Source organism: Tachypleus tridentatus, chromosome 13 (assembly GCF_004210375.1).
Source record: "Tachypleus tridentatus isolate NWPU-2018 chromosome 13, ASM421037v1, whole genome shotgun sequence".
In the NCBI taxonomy this organism is placed as follows: Eukaryota; Metazoa; Arthropoda; class Merostomata; order Xiphosura; family Limulidae; genus Tachypleus; species Tachypleus tridentatus.
Window position 1 is genome coordinate 11,479,042 of NC_134837.1, and position 21,817 is coordinate 11,500,858.

The window sequence follows — 21,817 nt, forward strand, 5'->3', positions numbered from 1 at the left end:
ACTCTAATCAGAATATCAAAAAACAAGGAGATTTCGTAGATTAAACTATTAAAGACAACTTGGGCCTAAATGTTTTAAACTATCTTTACAAGAGGTATATCGTACATGTTGTTGGAATATTCACATGTCGATTGTTAGAACGTGAAACGTTCATTCTCTACATAAATAACCCGTCCGTTACTGCTATACACGTCTCGCTTTTCCTATTCATTACCATTTCTAGTTATTCTTTTGTTCCAATAAAATTACGACCAGCACTCACAACCGTTGATATCACAACTGTTTACATTTTGATTCTAGCCATTCAATACATATGAAAAATAAGATATCAATAGGATGCAGAAAATGTGTAGTGAACCTGATGCTGCACTACAGAAGTGGAAGTGTTTTTACATGATCGTAGCTACTCGGAACACAAACCTCTTCGTTTCTCATAGAAACAAACTATATACTCTTGACTTCACACAAACAACAAACAAGTGGACGACAATAATTTAAACAATCTTCACATTTTAAAGGTATATGAAACTACTGAAGATATTTTTTCCAAGATCCCTCAATTTTCTACCGTCAAGACACTAGTATTGGAAATTACCCAGTTCACAGCAGCCCCAAAAAACCCACCTCAACAGATATTATAGGTGGCTGTCCTTGTAATAGACGGCGCTACACACGTGTACTTAAACTAACCCAACACCCATGCAAGATCCTAAACCCCAAGTTTTCACATTAATAATTGGTACAACTGCATATAAAAATTTGTCACATTATCCAATTGTTGTGCAAAATTATATATATATATAGGATTTTATGAGAAAACAGTATGTTAGAAGAATGTATCCTAGATTATTTTAGAGACAAACTGTAAAGCAGATAAACCAGTAACTCCACACTTTTATTTGGAGCCACACATTTGAATGTTTTAACACCTGTCGTTGGGTAAATTGAGTAATATCTTTTTATACGGAAAAATATTAAGTATACATGAAATGTAAGCATAGCGACCAGTGTATCAACGAATGATAGTTATATATTAGGAGTTATTAATTTCTGTAGTATGTAAAAGATATTTTAATACTAGAAATAAGTTAAAACATCAAATATGTTAGTTTAATTTATACACAATATTTCGCTTTATCGCTTCTTCAGGAACTTTCCACTAATAATACACAATCCGTGAACAACAGTATAAAGACTTCAAAATTTGTGCATTTACAAGACAAAGATTCCGTTTGGGCCTAGAATAATAGAATTGGAATTATAATAAATCTCCATGTACTTTTATTTTCAACTTCTACCATTTTCTTCTATCAATGTTTATTTGACAACTTGATACTGAGTCTTGCTTCCTGTTTCTCTCATTGTTTGAAGCGTTTGTAAGCGATGTTACGTACACGTCATTTCTATATTTGTCACGCGACCTACGAAATGCATGTTTTTATTCATGATATATAGTTCAACTACAAATACCCACAGAAGAGCACTGCTCGGAACGTTGGATCAACAAAAGTATATATTAAATCTATATATATATTACCTGTAATTAACAGTTAGCTACATTCTCTGGTTTCACGTACAAAATATTTTTCGTTTTACTGTTTCAAGATTCACCATGGGTATATTGGTGTGCACATAATAGCTTTGATATATTGGGTGATTAGATAGGCCTACACTACGCTAGTGAGTGTCTTGGATAAACTGGTTGAATATATAGGCCTACAAGTATATATGTACATTGTTTTTAGAAATTATCTAGAACTTACATACAAATGTGAAGTCTTGAAAGATTTAAGGTACAATCACTTTCGAAATATTCAACGAGCGCTTTCTTTTTCAAATTTACATTTTCTAGTGCAACATGTTTACATGAAAAAAAACTTCCCAAGAGCCATTAAAATAACGCTAGTTATTTACTGAAACGTTAGATGTAATATTTACACACAAATTTCTATTTGTAAAATCGATTTATCAACAAAAAACGTATTTATTCAACATAATCTATCTTTGGTGGTTTTATAAAATATATTTCGTCATCAGCTCATATAATATATACATTTCTTTATAATTATAATCTCAACCAGTCATTTATATATTTTATGGTTACTAATTGCGAAATGAATATTTAATATATAAAAAAAAATGTGGCATCGATCGAAACTAACTTTAAGAAATGTCACTGCGTGATTTTGACAGTTGGATTAATTCGAGATTCTTGAGACTTGGAAAGTTCGAATTTACGACGATCTGAGGCCAACAACTGGAACATATCAAACGCAATTAGATATTAAAACCACGGGAAATTTAAAATCATATATAACTTTAGTATTAGACGACTTTATAGTAAATACGTTAAGCAGAATTCGATTAATGTAAAATAACGTCACCTCGTGTAATATTCACAGTTCACTATGCCATACGGTGGTGTTCATAAAATTGATGATTCGGTCCCAAGGTACATCAGGGTAAGCTGAAACAACGAAGAACCGTAACGTGAATGGAAATATTCTAGCAAACTATTTTTGCCTTAAGGCAGAGAGCATTAAAGGTACAGTTGATGGCAAAAAAAAAGTATTTCTTTTAAATATGGGTAATATCTATTCTCGCAACTTCAAATATTTTAAACAAAGAGTTGAACTTCTAAATAAAACTTTTTAAACAAACAGTGAAGTTTATTGAATATTTTTACAGACTATCGTAGTTTTGATTAGTTGCTGGAGAAGTTAAGGACATACTAATAATTGAATGTTAATTAAAATTCTGTAATTATCTATTGCTTCAACACCTTAAGTAAAATATAACATTATCATGTATAATTAATATAATCGAACAAGAAGCATATCTTGTACTACAGCAATTCTTTATTTTATTACAAGATAAATAAAAAGTTAGAAATTCAAAACGTACATTGGGATTGCAGAAAAGATGATGAAACAAGGTTGTAAATACAGTAGACATTATTTACCTAAACTACAAACCATGTTTTGGCTTTGTGTTTTTATATACAATTACATATTATATCGTTTGAGTAAATAATGTATACAGTGTCTTCCAGCCTTGTTTCCTTAAGTTTTTAAGATTCCTGTTTGCAAGTTTTTTAAATTTTCAATCTTTATTTATTTTGTTTGCTAGCTTTTTATACTCAGCTATAGGCAAAAGGTTTTTTCGATATGGTATTTAATTGTATACATTGTAGTAGCTATCTGATTGGGCTCGTGATGATTTACTGTTGTTATTGACTCTTTGATCGCATTATTCGACATGCAAAATGTAAAACTTAAGATGGAGATTTGTTTGAGAATATAGTGAGCATTTATACTTCGTGTAACTACATTCTCTTTATGTATATAATGTACAGCAATTGGTAAATATATGTCTAGCCTAAGATGAAAACCCACCAAACACACACAAAACTTTAATAGTGGGAAAGCAGACTTTTAAAATAAAACATATACGTCTTAAACATCGCTTTAAGTAAATCTTCTTGTCTTCTAAAGTAATTATACTATAGATGTGTAATAAAATGAAATACGTGTTTTGTTTTACTTCTTCATTTTGTGCATAATATAGGAGTTGGATCCCTGAAGGTTTCGTTTGTATAGTATACAAAGCATTGAGTATGTACGTGTTACAGTCATCTAACGTTCATCTGTTATTGGCTAGTAATTCCTGTTTCACATGTACCTAAGTTTTCTGAAGGAACACCGAAGGCTTGTAATAAAGCTAACTTCACGGATAATGATAACATTGTTAACACTAGAATTGTGACGTGTTTTTTTTAGTTTATATTAACTATAGAAGAAACGTATTGACTTTTAAATACCCCTGCAACCTTTGCTCTACCGTATGCTACAAAACGTTTGTGTGCAATACACAAAGTAGGTTCTGCTGAAGGTTAACAGAAGAATAATAATCACAAATTGTTTTGTGCAAATATTCATATCCTTGTAAGCCTAACATGCGCACATTTTGGTGCATTTGTATGTGTGTGTTGCCCTAGTGGCTACTAGTAAAGGTTTTAAAGTGTATTTGAACTGAATCTTTACTGTTTAATGTGCTTTTTGTTCGTTCTATCAGTGTTTTCTGGAGTTCCTTGGGGTCCTTGTTACAAACAACTACCGTGGTTTATTTAAAACACCACATCAGTGTAACATTTATAAACAACTACCGTGATTTATTTAAAACACCACATCAGTGTAACATTTATAAACAACAACCGTGATTTATTTAAAACACCACATCAGTGTAACACTTATAAACAACTACTGTGGTTTATTTAAAACACCACATCAGTGTAACACTTAAACGATCGAAAATATAAATAAAACAGGTATGTGAATTTAGATGTTGAATTTAAGTAATTATAAACACCAGACGAATATTGTTTTTTTAAAGAAATACACTAGAAATGTTGGCTCTTGTTGTGGTTTATTTCTACTAATTATGTATATGAAATGAAATACCATAATTATATTTTAAAAGTAATAAAACTATAAAAAATAATTGAATGTTTTGTATATTCTATCTCCAACCTTTCCCAAATCGTCCAGCACTTCTTTCTCCTTGTGTGCAAATCATACCAAATACTCGAATGCCCGGGATATCGGCATAAGGTGGATTTTCATGGCTAATTGGTCCTGTGAGTTCTCCAGATGACGGACACTGACAAATCACCAAATAATGAGCTTTTCCTGTGCGCATGCTCTGTAAGGCCAACAGCATCCAATCCTGTTGAGCATCGCAAGTTTTAATCGTCAAAATCGGGTCACAGATCTTGACTAATGTAAGAACCTGAAGAATGAATTGAAATAAGTCACCAAGCGATTTGTCCAAGAAACCAAAACACAGATTAGTGTGAAGTTTCCCTCGAAATGACACGCAGATATTTCAACTATACAAGAAATTAGTATTAAATGAAGTATATAAAAATGAAATGTATTAATTTAACTAGTACCATATTTGTTTTGTGTTTAATTAGTTATTATAAATATTATTTTGACGAAAGCTAGAACATCTACGGTAAGGACATTCTTCCTTACTGTAAAAGCTGTAACTTTTAAGACAGTAATTGAACTATTGCATTAAAAGTACATGAAGTATTTCCGTATAAGGTATAATTATTAGGAACTTCCTCTAAATTAATCAGTTTCGATAAAATTGTAACATTATTGGTTTCTGGGTATCATAGAAACAAAAAAAAAAAAATTTTTTTTGTTTATACTGAAATTAATTTCCTCAGTTTTCACATTTAAAAATAACGTGGCGACATCTAGTTTTTCAGAAGTTAAATAAATAAGATAAGCGACCTGTAAATATACGACAAAGGAACCATTGATGTTAACCCGTGTGGTGTTTCTAATGAAATACGTCGACCCTTGCCTTATTCCTGTTGGTCACCGGTAACTTTATAGTCTTAAAACGCTCAAATCCGTGGCTTGATTCCCACTGCGAATAGAACACTAATATCCCAAAGTGTAGTTTCATGCTCAAAAAACAAAAGAATGTGGGATTATCGATATGAAACTTGTTTCATTGGAGAATGTTACAAGAAGACCATAACACGTGAAACACACGAATATGTAAGATAGAAATGACTTATCAAGACAAGAGCTAAGTTAAGATGTAATATGTTAAATAGAAATGACTTATCAAGAGCTAAGTTAAGATGTAATATGTAAGATAGAAATGACTTATCAAGAGCTAAGTTAAGATGTAATATGTAAGATACAAATGACTTATCAAGACAAGAGCTAAGTTAAGATGTAATATGTAAGGTACAAATGACTTATCAAGACAAGAGCTAAGTTAAGATGTAATATGTAAGATAGAAATGACTTATCAAGAGCTAAGTTCTTATTTTCTACACGTGCCTTTTTCCGCTTTTAAAAATTGTTTTCTTGAAGTTTTTTTTTTTTTTTTTTTTTTTTGAATGACAGTCTTTTAGGACTGAATGACTTCTAACTGCTACGAGTTTTCCGTTGAAAATAAGGTGCTTTTTTCACTTGAGAATGCTGGATGTTAACCGTAAATCTTTACCATATTTCATAAGTATGCTTGCAGAATAATTACATATAGTTTGATTATAGAGGAGTGATCCGTACACATCGCGTGTTAAAGTACCACGTGAAGCTAGATGAAGTGTATAAATATGCTTCATCAGAATTTAGGGACTTACCTGGCCTTTTTTGTCTGACACTAGATTAAGTGTGTGGCCGTCCTCTTGGCTTTGCGACACGGGGCATGGGTTAGGGAAGGACAAAGGGCAGTTACATAAGTGCTGGGTGTGGTTTAGTCGGAGGAACATGGCATTGCACACTTGCTGTGGAGCACACTCTGGTAAACCTGGTACATCGGGCCGTTTCACTTGTACCAAGGAAGGGGAGGTCTTCATAGATTGAGTAGTTTGTATTGGCTTTGTAGACACTTCCTGGTGAGAGAAAATTGAACTTTAGAAAAATGTAAAACAATTTCTTTAGTGTTAATATATAGTAGCGAATTAAACATAAATGTTATTGAGGTTTCACGCAATTTTTAACCAAGAGTCGTTTCTCGGTAGCCAAAGGTGAAGATCACGTGACAGATGCCCACTCAGTCTGATGATCGATCTTTTCTTTCAAAAATGTGTTGGCTGGTTTAGTACGGTAGGGATAGGTGTTATCACTCATTAGGCTTAAGTCTAATTGTATCAGCACATACAATAACACAAAGGGTTGTATGATGTGTTGATATTCTGCAGAATGTAGTGGTCGGTATGTTCCTATTTCTGCCTAAATTACACCACTGTCATATGCGTCTCGTTTTGTGTGAAAAATAGAGTAAATCAGGTTCCAAGCTGCTTTCTCCAGATGTAAGCTTCTCACCTGATTTTAGAGTGAGACACAATTTAGTAAAAATAAATACGTTTTACATTTTTTGGTCCACTGGATATTTCCTGGCTATCATTGTAATCTATCTTTTATTTGAATGGTAAACAGACCGTTCTAGTGAAGTTTTTTTACCACTTGCACATTGATACGGTATACAGTTGCAGCTGTGAACATTTGATCCATTCTCAACCTTACGATTGAGGTGAGCCATAATTGACAGCCTATTGGTCATTGGTTAGCCTTGTGTATGTGTCCGAAGACACGCTCCAGTGGTTTGGAAGTAGATGATACGTTATGCTAACGACTTTCCGAAACCCTTGAACTTGGTTCATTATATTTAGCTGTGAATCGTTAGTACTCACTTGTTCAGTGCATAAAACGTCCAGTTGTCTTCAGCTGTTTGGTGTACTTTGTACTCTGTGCTGTGTACTTTGAAGACCACAGATTTGGAACATCTTGAATTTTGTGCAGCTGTTTTCTTTAAGGTCTAGCAGCTTGGGGCACTTTGAACTCTGTGCTGTATTCTTTAAAGACCACAAGTTTGGAACACCTTGAACCCTGTGCAGCTGTCTTTTTCAAGGTCTAGCAGGAGCACTTTGAACCCTGTGCTGTATTCTTTAAAGACCACAAGTTTGGAACACCTTGAACTTTGTGCAGCTGTCTTTTTCAAGGTCTAGCAGGGGCACTTTGAACTCTGTGCTGTATTCTTTAAAGATCACAAGTTTGGAACACCTTGAACTTTGTGCAGCTGTCTTTTTCAAGGTCTAGAAGGGGCACTTTGAACTCTTATACACTTCAAAGTGACAACGAAGAGAAGATTATACTCTAAACACAAAGTAAAATACAATCTCGAAAACATGTTTCACTTCAAAACAAATTTTGTTTTGAGTTTGGAAACTTTCAATCTGATAAATATTTTTGTATATGAGGAAGGTGTGATCTTTATTCATAGTCTTGGATTTCTGTAACGAGTATCTGATAATGTTGTATCACAGTTCATGTTATCCACAGTGGATAACAGTTTCTCTTTCTTAAGGCATTAATGTTCCATCAGTAACGGATTTACCAATATGTTCTTATTTTGGTTCGGCATGGCCAGGTGGTTAGGGCGCTTGGCTTGCAATCTGATGGTCGCAGGTTCGAAACCCCGTCACACCAAACATGCTTGCCCTTTCAGCCGTGGGGACATTATAAAGTAACGGTCAATCCCACTATTCGTTGGTAAAAGAGTAGCCCAGGAGTTGGCGATAGGTGGGGATGACTAGCTGTCTTCATTCTAGTCTTACACTACTAAATTAGGGACGGCTAGCGCAGATAACCCTCGTGTAGCTTTGAGCAAAATTAAAAAAAAACAAACAAACTCTCTCACCAGACTTAGCCCACGATGGCCGTTCGGTAAGTTAACGGACTTATAACGCTAAAAATCGGAGTTTCGATACCGTGGTGAGAAGTGCATAGTTATCCTATTGTGCTCTACAAAACCCAAACTGAAACCGTTTAATGACAGCCTGCCCTTCAAATAGCTGGAGTTTGTCCTCAGTCATGGTGTTATTGTAACCTAACAATGCCTTCAAATAGCTGGAGTTTATATTACTGATTTTCTGAAGTTGGTTACTTACTGACAGGAGACGCTGTGACGCTACCTAATAGTTCACGTAGGTGGCGTATTTTTCTAACCTTACTACATCTGTCCGCGGTAAGGACAGTTTTTAACTTTACTTAAGAAGTGATTCTTCCTCCTAGACGTTTTTGTATCAACCATCTTACACTTAAAGGTAACGTTATAAGGACTGTAATATTGCTAAATTATCCCTTGTCAACCTAAAATACCACACCAATCTCAACAAACTGCAACACGGATTTTTTTTCGTTAATTCTCAGTTATTCGAGTTATAGGTTCACACACTTGTTTGCCTGCTACTCAACGTGTTAGACGTGTCCGTTGGTCCATGTCCACTAAGAAAAACAATGATTTGCATGCACAAAGGTGTTCGAACTTGACTGTGACCGCATTGTTTTCCTTGGGACTCCTTTTCCACAAAAAACGATCAAACGAGTTGCAATAGGTACCAAGAAATAACTCACCGTACCAGAAGTTCTGTCTCGTTTTGTTAGTGAATATTCAAAGTTTCGGTTTGCTTAGTTTGACCTATTTTACAGTTTATTCAACCAGCTGGAATAGTTTCCATTCCTCACATATCTACCTCTTCGTTCCGTCACTGAGGGCTTTCATGTGCGGATTTCTTCCTGAAAGAGATGTTTTCTCATTTCGTCTGGAAAAGAAACTTCACCTCAGAAATGTTTGTTATTCTTGCTAGAATGTGTGTAGAAAATGTCGTTGAAGTATTATTACTATTAATAAATCTTTGATTATTTATTCTTTAGTTGCTGTTTGTAATTAAGCACAAAGCACAATGAGCTATCTGTGTTCTGCACTTTAGAGTGTGGGGTGTTCTTTAGGTTTTTTCCGTATTTTGATAAAAAGGTTGGTGTTACGTCCGTTGTTATTGCGTTTTATAAAAACTGTGTTTACTAGATGTATTTGTTTATTTCAGGACTTTTGCGCAATGTTACACAAAAGTCTGTCTGTACATAGCTTTTTGACCTGAAAGCACCACCTAGTCAACAGTACACTTGGATAACTTTTGAAACTCTTGACTTATCGGATAGTGGGATTTCACTGTTACTTTTATAACGCACCTGATTCTCAATACTGCGGAGTGTTTTTTGTTTGTGGTAACGGATCACGAACCATGTATCTCCGTATTCGAAATCTGAGCATGCTAATCACTGAGTCAGACTCTTAATAATGTAATAAGTGTAGAATGAACTAAATAAAACATCAGATGAACTTTTTTAAACGTATCGCATCATGTGTGTATCAAACTGTAACAAGTAAATATATCTGTCATACTCGATTCTTTTTCACCAAGGTCAAAACTATCTGACCATTAACAATCAACAGTCGTGCCCTGAAGTGTATAAACAAATGTTTACTGTGGAACGATGCCAACAAAATATAAAATCTACGACTTTTTAGTCGGTAAGCTTTAGTCAAAATTTTGACATTCGTTATGTTGAAGATGTGAAAACTGTTTAGTTCTATTATTGAAGCACAATTCTTATAAAGATATGAAATTTTGGCCGATCACATGCATATAGTGGATCGATTGCTTTATATATATACACATTCCTTGTGGTCTTTATATTTGTACTGTAAAATTCGCGGTCAAAGAAACGGTGCTCACACAGCCACGTGATATGAAAGAACCTAACAAAAACCCTTACCTCGGTCTACTTTAGGAAAGAACCGGAATGTTGTTCTTGAGTTGAAATGAAGAGAAATATATAAACATGTACAGAATGAACTGTTTATTAGGTGTCATCGGATTGTTAGTTTGTGCTGTAGTTTAGATCCAACTGTTTTTTCGAGCGTGGTGTATTATCCTGTGTTTGTTAACCACATGAACATTGATATTACAATTATTCGACTGCGTAGCCATCCGATATTTTCTTGGTGATTGTCACTTGCGCATTAAGATTTTGTGAGCTTATAACTTTATAGTAAGGTTTCCCGAGTGACAAAATGTATGCCTTACGTAAATAAATAATCTAAGAACTTTAAATAAAGATAAAATAAAGAACAATATTATTTTAATGCCGTAAGAGATGAAATCAAAGGTGAGACAATCTTTCCTTACTGTCCAGCGGTGATTCTGATGGCTTATAACGCTGAAAACCGAGCTTCTGTACCCATGAAGGATACAGTAGAGATAGTTGAAAGATAAGAGATAACAGTGGACACAGTAGAGATAGTCCGAGGATAAGAGTGGACACAGTAGAGATAGTCCGAGGATAAGAGATGAGAGTGGACACAGTAGAGATAGTCCGAAGATAAGATAGTCCTGAGATAAGAACCAAGTCGATTATTTTATTTACATCGGACATAGGCTAAAATCGTGGGTTTGAGCAAAGCAGATAAAACAATATAGCTTTGCTCTAAAAATAAACCTTAAAATCAGGTTTGCAATCACTTGTCTTCGTTTTAAGGGGAATTAACACTACTCGTTTTCATTCGTTATAATCTTATACATTTGTATTGTCCATGGACTGTCCCTTTAACCACTGTTTAATGTCACTTTAACATATCTATAGCATCGTAGTATTATAGCCCTCTATGATTTAAGATCAAGTCTCAGCAGTTCCTCACCTAGTGGAAGTGGTGTTGTAATGGTAAAACTCAATAGGTGTTATAGGTAACAGAACCTATACGAACTATCCCTGGCTCTATAACGACTTAGCTGAAGAAATTGTGACTGACTGACTATACAGGGCGCTAACTACTCGGTGGGGTGGGGGCTATTGTGAGTATGGGTGCAACATTAATTTTGTGTTATCGTCGTTAGAGTTTTGCTACCTGTTAATGGCCAGCATCCAAATAAAATCCAGGAAACCTAACTTGATGTATCGTTGAGAAAAATATGGTTAATTTAAAATTCCTTTGATGCATCATTTTTAGCAAAACCTAGTTTTATAGATTTGAGTTTATTAATAATCAACTGATTTATTCAAATACTTGTGTACAGGAGGTTCCACTTGTTCGAATACTAATTACCCGTTCCGTTGTTGTGTTACACCATCCCTACTGTAATGCCCAATTTTAAATAAGTTCTTCAGTTAAATATAAGATATTTTTATATAGCGACAAGTTGAATACTAAAAATTGAGCTTAAATACTACAAGAGTACCACAGAAATATTATAAAAAATATTTTGTACCACACTTCGGTTTATAGACTGAAAGTTAAACTGGTCACCTATAACCTATTTTTCTCGTGGCCCGGCATGGCCAGGTGGTTAAGACACTCGACTCGTAATCTTAGGGTCGTGTGTTCGAATCTCCGTCACACCAAACATGCTCGCCCTTTCAGCCGTGGGGGCGTTATAATGTGACGGTCAGTCCCACTATTCGTTGGTAAAAGAGTAGCCCAAGAGTGTTGGCGGTGGGTGGTGATGACTAGCTGCCTTCCCTCTAGTCTTACACTACTTTGCGCGAAATTCAAAACAAACCAAACCCATTTTCCTTGTTTTACATATTAATTTATATTACATGTTACGAACATGGGTACAAATAAAAAAAATGTGAACGTTTCGTCGCGTATGTCTGGTTGTAATATATTTTACTGTAAGATGTCACGAGGCATGGGAGTAAGTTACGTCATATCGAATTTTTGTTTCTTTTTTAGAGAACCACCACATTTCATATTCTGTGTATGTAATTCAAATATTCTGTCAGTGAGAGTTAGGTTAGCGACATAGTGAATGCTACAGTTTACTAATTGTTTTAAGTAACTTTGCAATGATTATTTATTTGCGAGTTAAAATAATTAAATGTTATACAGGGTGTTCGGAAAGTCACTGTGCAGTTTTGTCTGTTAATAAATATATAAGTGCACAGTGACTTTCCGAACACCCTATAGCTTCTCAGTCTGAATGAAGGCTTGTAATTCTAAAAACGGGGTTTCGGTACCTGTTGTGAGCACGACACAGATAACCCATTGTGACACTTTTTGCTTAACTATAAATAAATAAACCCGAATGTCATCGTAGAATGAAGTTTGTACTGAAAGGATACGAGATAATCAGATGTTATTTGTTGTTTTGCAAAGAGATGTGCGCATAATAGAGCGAGCCAAGTGACTGTGCAGTGGGAAACAAAAAATGCACGAGTTTTCGACTTGTCTATAGAATGCATGTAATTCAGTGGATGGCTGTCTATTTTTAGAGTAGGAGAGTAGCTTAATATACAGGATAAAACTTTTAAGTTGTCTTGCTAATTGAATATAATTCGAAGGGTGGGGGTATGAAATGGCTTATAAAAAACTGTACCCTGGGGATTTAGCCGTAAACTTGATGGCTTACAATGCTAAAATCTGGGTTTAGTTCTCCGTGGTGATAACCTACTTTATAAATGGGCGCTTAAAACAAATAATAAAAATTTTAGTATCGCGTAAGATGTTTCAGAGGGACATACTGCGCATGTCTAATGTTTATGATGAATAAAAACACTATATTTTGTGAATATGAAAATAAAACAGGTAGTTAAATTGTTAAAACAGATTATAACAACTATATGAAACATACCAGATGTAACTTGTCAGTGAAAACTATGACACCTTTCTTTTATCTAGATATAAGTCGCGTTAACTTAAAACACAAATTAGTATGTAACATGCGATCTTACCTGCTGACTTGGAACACAAGCTAGTGTGTTACATGTGGTCTTACCTGCTGACTTAAAACACAAGCTAGTGTGTTACATGTGATCTTATCTGCTGATTTAGAACACAAGCTAGTGTGTTACATGTGGTTTAACCTGCTGACTTGGAACGCAAGCTAGTGTGTTACATGTGGTTTTACCTGCTGATTTAGAACACAAGCTAGTGTGTTACATGTGGTCTTACCTGCTAACTTAGGATACAAGCTAATGTTAAGTGTGATCTTACCTGCTAACTTAGAACATAAAGTAGTGTGTTGCATGTGATCTTATTTGTTGACTTAGAACACTAACTAGTATGTTATATGTGACCTAACCTGCTAACTTAGAACACTAGCTAGTATGTTACATGTGATCTTACCTGCAGACTTAGAACACAAGCTAGTGTGTTACATGTGGTCTTACCTGCTGATTTAGAACACAAGCTAGTGTGTTACATGTGGTTTAACCTGATGACTTAGAACACAAGCTAGTGTGTTACATGTGGTCTTACCTGCTGACTTAGAACATAAACTTGTGTTACGTGTGGTCTTACCTGCTGACTTAGAACGCAAACTAGTGTGTTACGTGTGGTCTTACCTGCTGACTTAGAACACAAGCTAATATGTTACGTGTGATCTTATCTGCTAACTTAGAACATAAAGTAGTGTGTTGCATGTGATCTATCTGTTTACTTGAAAGACTAGCTAGTATGTTATATGTGACCTTACCTGCTGACTTAGAATACAAACTAGAATGTTACATATGATCTTACCCGTTGATTGTATGTTTCCCTCTCGTGTCATTTGAACACCTACCAACATTTTTACTGTGATTTTTACAACATTTTATGTAAACTTGTGCTAAATGAATTATTAATACTTTTATTAAGCGATATGATGCAGTGAAGAAGACGTTGGTATCAATCCGCCTTTCTGTGCACTACTTTCTAGAAAGAAATTTCCACACTTTGTTATATCTCATGAACCATAAATGTAAGCAAAAAGTTACATTAGTGTCTTTAGAAAATTTCATTGGCGGCGTCAAGATATTTTCGTTGGGGGGGCTGAGGTAAACTGTGGAGGGGCTTCCCAAAATGCCATCAATATGAAGTATAGATGGTAAATTATAATAATGTAAATACTAAGGTACATTTCAGAAAGGTGTGCTATTTTGAACTGCGTTTTCAATGCAGTTTTCATTGGAAACTCACACTCTGATTAATAATTCATTATTACAAATTAGAAATAATCTGTTTATGAAAATATGCGTATATGTAAAAGAGGAAGCTCACCAAAATTCCACCCAAATGACCTTCACAGAAAGGCTGGTTTCTTCATCAGCTCACATTATTTATACAGGCCAAACTGTGATATTGTTCTTATTATCATAACTGTGACAAGCACCTGTTACAATAATGTAACTACTACATTACATTAAATTAGGCACTTCTAAATAGCCCAACGACAATTTCAAAATTCATTCTAGAATTGTTTAGAAATATTATATGATCAGTTAACATGTAAGGTTATTATTTAATCATAAGTATAACATTAACTGGATTGCAAGTGACAATTTTAAGTGTATGCCATAATTATCAGTACAATTTTGGATGGTTGATACACAATGCAAAATGATCTCACAGAGGACATAAAACCAGCTAAATGTTTCATAGTTTTGACCTATACACAATACACTTATACATGCATGTTATGTCTTACTTTTCAATAAAAGATAAATGAAATTAATGGGTAAATACCTGTGAAACCTTTGGTTTATCAAGTAAAATCCCTGATGATCTGTTGTAACTTGAAATAAACGTGGTTGTTCAATCTTCGTCAAAGCTCAAGATAGAATGGCATTACACAGCGAGCGGCAATACAACACATGAGTTTCAGTGCATTCAGTATGTTGCTATAGGACGCATGACACATAGTTCCGTCTTAATGAAGACGTTGAGTTTTACAGATCTATGTCTCTTTGATGTTAATTGTTAAGCAACAACGCCGATTGTGTTTTCCATATTTTATGAATATATGTAGGTACCAATATTGAGGGGGCTGAGGGGGGCTCAAGCCACCCCAAGCCCCCCTTGGCGCCGCCACTGGAAAATTTCAGTTATTCTGAAAGTAAAACAGTAAAGAAGAGGTAACTATTGTTGGTACTAAGCGTTGACAGTCACGTGCTCCATAGTGTACCAATGAAGAGTTACGAGTGAAACTTGTCTGTGTCTGTTACGATGGGCATTCTTGAGAGAGTAGGGTAAGTTATTAAACGTAAGATTATTTCGAAGTTTGTATTTTGTTTTGTTTTATGGCACAAGAAACCATTATTTCTTTCTTGTTCCAACCCCCATCCTCAACCCTTCAACTCTTCCTTGATGGTGCAGTAGATTGGTATTGACTTTTCATAAAAGGAAGTCAGCTACAGGGGCTATACATATTGACTGATTTGTAAAGTAGATGGGCTATATTTACAAGAAGCTAGTTTTCTTCATTCCAGAGAGGGTCGTGTAACCACGTTTCAACAGGAAAAGACCACAATATTAACTTTTGAATTAGCTAAAATTCAAAGTTTGATACCCGCTTTGGGCACAACGTAGTAGATGAACCTTTGTTCTTAAACAAAAACAAATAACGAAAAACTTTGTCCCACAAATTAAACAAATCACGAAATGCACGTTGATAAAACATGATTCGTTGGTTTTATGGTTTTTAACGTTATTTTTTGACGTCCAAGCTGGAACATTGTCTCTATGTAGACTTTGAAATAAGTTTGGGAAGTTTTCGCTGATAAAGTTAAGAACTCAGGAAACATCACACAGGTATCAGTAGTTGCTAACTTTGTCACTGTGGTTCCAATAGGTGTATGAACATTTAGACCTCATCTTGTATATATTTTCCACTTACAGCAAATGTTTTGACCACAAATGTATTTTGTGGATGTTATGTTGGTCGTTTTCAAGAAGTCTCTTCCATACATAAAATGTGTAATACGCTTTAAATAACCAAATCTCCAAGGCTGTTTAAGCAGGTGATAATCCGAGCTTCAAGAAGTGATCAGAGGTATGTATAACATTTGAACAAATTCAGCGACCCTTGTTTGTGTTACGGCCAGATTGTAATAGTTTAAGGATGGGGTCTAGAGTCGTGACACACGTAATTAATGCTAAAGTGTAATAGTTTTATGGATGTGGTCAAAAGTCATTCTTGACTTTCTGCTATCAATATATATATAGTATTTCCAATTGGTTTATCACTTATTTTGAAGTGAGGTCCTCCGACTGGCCAGTAGTGACTGTAGTCTCTTTTGAAGTTTTGAACACACAAAACGTCTTAAAGTATCTTCGCGGGTTTAGAAACGCACATTTAAGATTCTAAATTTGTGTCGCTGTTAGAAACGCATCATCATAAGAACCAGCTTCCAGCAGAACAAAAAAAAGTTTTATTTATCTACAGCCTTGGATTGGGTTATATATATATATATATCCATTATTCATGATGACGAGAAATCCGTTTGAAGTAAAAATGTATTTTAAATAAAGTTTTAATATTTTAAATAAAGTTTTAATACATAATCATTATTGATATTCACTTGTGTAAAATGAGTAAAACTAAAAGAAACGGTGGACTTTATGGGACGACTGGAATAACCTTTAGATACTAATTAAGCATTGAATAATATTTTATATTTGAAATATTTACTCACCAGGGGTCTCGTAGTGTCTTGTCTCTCTACTGCTTCTATATTGACTGTTTGTAGCCTCTGGTCATTGGTCGCTGGTTTATGTTGACTTCTGACAACCATGGATTCACCGTTTAACAAATAACAAATAGCCTTACTGGCCACCAAACACAATATTATGAAAAAGTGGAAGACAAACATTATCAAAGTTTCGTGTGTATCCAATAACCTAAATATTAATTAAATAAACTTGCTTGTTCTGTTACTTTTATAATATCGACCACATTAGGTAAGAAATTTGTCTCAGTAACAGACTTCCTTAATAGTAAACTTGATTTTCTGAATATCTTCTCTCAGGTAAACCTTATGTTTCGTATTACTGTAACAGACTCGTGGGCTGGCGGTTTGTTGCAGTTTGTTAACGTTCTTTAGAACGTGAGTGGTTGATACTTGCTACGTGCCGTACAGAGCTCGCGTCCAATAGCAGTGCGCGGCTTTAGAAGCAGAACCATTAAGTGTTTTACTACGGTTTTGTGACCTTCACTCGTGTGTGACCTTAACGTTCGTCCACGATAATCACATATTGAACTTGTTTCTGGATTATTCATCAGATCTGTGGTTGGTAATGGAAAAGCTTCAGTGCCCGACGTATGAAATTTGTTGTGGCAAAAAACCCGTTCAAGGTTACAAATACTGTGCTCTGGTTTTCACACCTTCGTTTATTAAACCATTTCTGTGTTTCTTGTTTCGCATCTGATTTTAATGTTTCGTTTTTTAGTGTATGATTAAATCTTCAGATAAGTGAAACTTATTGCATTTTTACAAGTGCTGTGGAACTCTGGCTTGCCCTTGTTCTGTTAATACAGTATTTTAATGCTTTTCGAAATATATTTACAGCGTATTTTATAATCACCTTTAAGTCTCATTCGTTTGGAATGGAGTTAGCTTCATGGGTTCCGAGGGTTCAAGGTTCGCATCTTGTTGTCCTAAATCTTAAAATCGACATAGGAAGTGCATCCCAATCGTTTTAACTGAACATTAAAACATGTATTTAACATTCGCCACATTTCGTTATATAAATTCTCTCCGTCCTTTTCAATTTTATCGTACTACGACGTTTTTTTTTCTTAATTGCCGAATATTTTCTACGTACGTTTTGAAGTATTTTATCTCCTGTTAGTAGTACTTACGTTAATCACACATGTTGCCGCTATATTAACTCATTAACTGGTTTTAAACTGTGATTTATTTAGTTATTTTGTATTATTATCTAGTGAATATTTAGCTAGACGAAGCCTGTCTGTGCTAACCGTCCTTTATTTAAGCAGTTGAAGATGAGAGAGAAAGATTCTAGTTATCACCATCCATTGCCAATTCTTGGGCTACACTTTTACCAACGAATATTGGGATTGATCGCCACATAGAACACCCCTACGACTGAAAGGTTGAACATGTTGGGTGGGGAATATTTAGGTTGTTTTTACAGTTATTATTTTTTAAACTAGCTTTAGTCATGGCTACCTTTGACGATATTAGTCATCCTTAAAGCCTTTAGCGACCTCTAGCTAACATTTAAATCACAAAATTAAAAATACAATAAAACCTTTCAAATTGTAAAATCATGTGTTAACCTATGAACATTCTATCTCATTGAATCATATGTAAATCTATAAACATTCTAACTTCTAGAAACGTGTAAGCTTTCAAATATTATATGTAGAACCGTATGTAGGCCTATAAACATTTTAACTTGTAGAATCAATTCTAAAGTATAAAAATTCCAACCTGTAAAATCATGTAAGCTTTCAAATATTACATAATGTAGAATCACGTATAGGTCTTATAAACATTACAACTTGTAGAATACTGTGTAAACTTACAAACATTATAATGTGTATAGCTAGCTCCATTTAGGGCTAGTAGAATAATTTATAGGCCTATAAACATTCCAACTTTTAGAATCATGCGTAAACTTGAAAATATTATAACGCGTAGAACCGTATTTAGGGCTGTAAACGTTCGGACTTGTGGAACCATTTGTAGGCCTAAAGCGTTCCAAGTTGTAGAATGGAAACAATGTATCTGGTTGATTTCTGGATTTCAGGAAGTTATGGTCGTATCGTTCTTTATAATTTGTCAGCGATGTTCAGTCTTTTTTTCTTTATTCTAGTATATCATTTGTACTTGTTGATTTGTGCCACCGCATCTTAAATTCTTGGCTAGTTGAGCTATCGTACTCTAAATAAAGCCAAGTTAAGATCCTGTAAGTCATTCTTTGTTTTTTACAATTGTTACATAAAAGGTACAGAGAGATAATAACGTTTTTACCAAGTAGACCAAAACAAAGGTTAGGCGTATGGTTAAGGCCTGACGGTTGGGTGAACTCAACGCGCGATGAAGGCAACTTCATGTTCTTTTATTACATTTTGCCCTGATGCAGTTTACTTCAGTGTTTTGTTGAACTATGTATCACCATCCTTGACGGTCGACCTTGAGGAGAACACTCTAATAAGGAAACGGACATTTTTTTTTGTACAGGAAAAAACTGTATACATTTATTTAATTTGTTTATTCTGAAATATAAATATATGTATCACACACGCACACAAGAAAGAGTTAATCTGTTACAAAGAGAACATTAAATTATATGACACCAATGTCGCTAACGCTTTTCTTCTTGTGATTTTTTTTTTCTTTAACCTCCTGGAACGGTAATTATCGATAAACTGGTGGTTAAAACGAGTTGATTCCCTTGGTGGACTCAGCAGATAGTCCGATATGGGTTTACTGTCATAACAAAACTCAGCAGATAGCCCGATATGGGTTTACTGTCATAACAAAGCACACGCACAACAAGTTAAAACATTGCACTAAATAAACAATACCGTCGGCAGTAACATAGTTTTACCTAACTCTTTGAAAAACTAATATTACACAATCGTTTAGAAATACGTTTTCAAACGATTTAATAAAATATAATAAACCCAATGCATTACTGTTCGTTGCGAAACCGAGGAAAGATAACTTGTTTGTGTGTTGCGTTTTGAGTAATACAAACAAACAAACAAAAATAATCACAGACTGGTAAAGGGCTAATGTTAGAAATTTTCACATAATTCGTTTAGCGTTATTCATACAGATTTCCCATACACATGTCTACTTAAATTTGTCACAGAATGTACTGTAACATTGTTAGGATTATGAGTAAAACTTAATATGAAATTATTTTTCTAAAAGTTACGTGAGGATCCATCTTACTGTATTCGGGAAAATAGATACATTGAATCGAAACGTAACAAAAATTTGAGGTTTATTGCTCGTAACCTTGAGAATGTTGGCATTAATAGTGAATATTTTGGGATATTGTCCCCCTCCCCAACATTTGAGAAGACAAAGGATAATAAATTCATTCCAGATTTCTTGAAAGGATCACATTAATTTACTTTTGTCGTGTCATTTTTGTATGTGTAGCGGGGCAATCGTTAACAACTTTTTAGCTCTAGAACTATTATGAACGTCCCCCAGTGGCAATGCGACATGTCTGCAGAGTTACAACCATGGAAACTGTATTTCGATACTCGTGGTGGGAAGAGCACAGATATCCCATTGTGTAGCTTTATATTTAAACTAAAAAAAAATATGTTAAGCCTGGATAGTATTTACTTATATGGTTAGGGCCAGGCGTGTCCTAATAATTAGGGTGTCGAACATGGGAAACAAGGCCCAAATGCTGCTAAACATGCTATACACTACCATTTGTGTACACATTAAAAAGATGTAAAAACTCGTGTCTCAGGGTGTGCTGCTGGTTGGTCAAAATTAGTGACCTCTGGGAACGTCTGACCTGGCCATTTAGCATAAATGTACATAAGAAGATATTTAGGTTTAGAAACTACAATAGATCGGACAAGTTATAAGAAAGTGAAAAAGTAAGTAATACTATTTCAACCATACCATATCGGCTATATCCAGTGCTAACGAGGCTTTTGGTATAATACCAAGACTTATCAGACTGGCTGAGTTACAAGGTGCCATTTATATAATCAACAAGTGTTTCGCTGTGAACTCGATTAAGTAGTTAAACTGTAATTTTAAACCTTTTTCATGATTTATTAATATTAAACCATTTATTTATCTAAATTGTTTATTATCTTTTATTTTTACGTATATTAATTTTACCGATCGTTAAGAATTGACGAACCAACGAACTAATTGTTATTTTTATCTTGAAGTAAGAATATTCCAGTAATGGTATTTATACTAAATATTGTGAATGAACTGACTGTAAGTTGACCAGTTTGTTTTGCCACTAATCTAATGTAGAGAAAGCTAGTGCATATAACCCTGGAGTAGCTGTGAGTCACGTGATCGTGTCGTAACGCAACAGTCGCAGCTCCTTAGAATTTCTTGTATTTACATATTTGCCTTTGTTATCATAAGTCATATCTGTTAACACTAACGTTAGAGAAAGCGCGAGACCTGAAAGAAAACAAGAGAAATGAAAGTTTAGGTCTACACTTGTGACAGGTGACGTTTTATATTGGTTCTTCTGCATTTTGAGGTAATTTAGTGCAGAGTACATTTAATTATGTTAACACTGTTATGATTACAAGTTGTATTTCGGTAAAACAAGTAATAATTCACCATCTTATATACTGGCCTTAATTATTAGACTGGTCGAAACCTAGCTTGTAAGACTGAAATCTGGCCATAATGCATTAGATCACTGGCTGAAACCGTGCTTGTAAGACTGAAATCTGGCCATTATGCATTAGATCACTGGCTGAAACCGTACTTGTAAGACTGAAATCTGGCCATAATGCATTAGATCACTGGCTGAAACCGTGCTTGTAAGAATGAAATCTGGCCATAATGCATTAGATCACTGGCTGAAACCGTGCTTGTAAGAATGAAATCTGGCCATAATGCATTAGATCACTGGCTGAAACCGTGCTTGTAAGACTGAAATCTGGTCATAATGCATTAGATAACTGGCTGAAACCGTGCTTGTAAGA

General features: G+C 34.6%; 2 protein-coding genes across 2 annotated transcripts in view; one reads left to right on the plus strand and one right to left on the minus strand.

Moving 5' to 3' along the window:
* LOC143240573 (elongation factor-like GTPase 1) overlaps positions 1-21,817 on the plus strand; it is a 201,302-nt gene that overhangs the window by 66,523 nt on the left and 112,962 nt on the right. The gene's annotated exons all lie outside the window — the stretch shown is intronic.
* Positions 2,035-17,200, minus strand: LOC143241025 (uncharacterized). Its single transcript, XM_076484441.1, has 4 exons — positions 16,827-17,200; positions 6,173-6,424; positions 4,530-4,788; positions 2,035-2,467 (listed from the first exon to the last, which is right to left on the minus strand). Exons 1-4 carry the CDS (start codon positions 17,001-17,003, stop codon positions 2,397-2,399), a joined length of 759 nt encoding a protein of 252 aa, XP_076340556.1. The 5' UTR covers positions 17,004-17,200; the 3' UTR covers positions 2,035-2,396.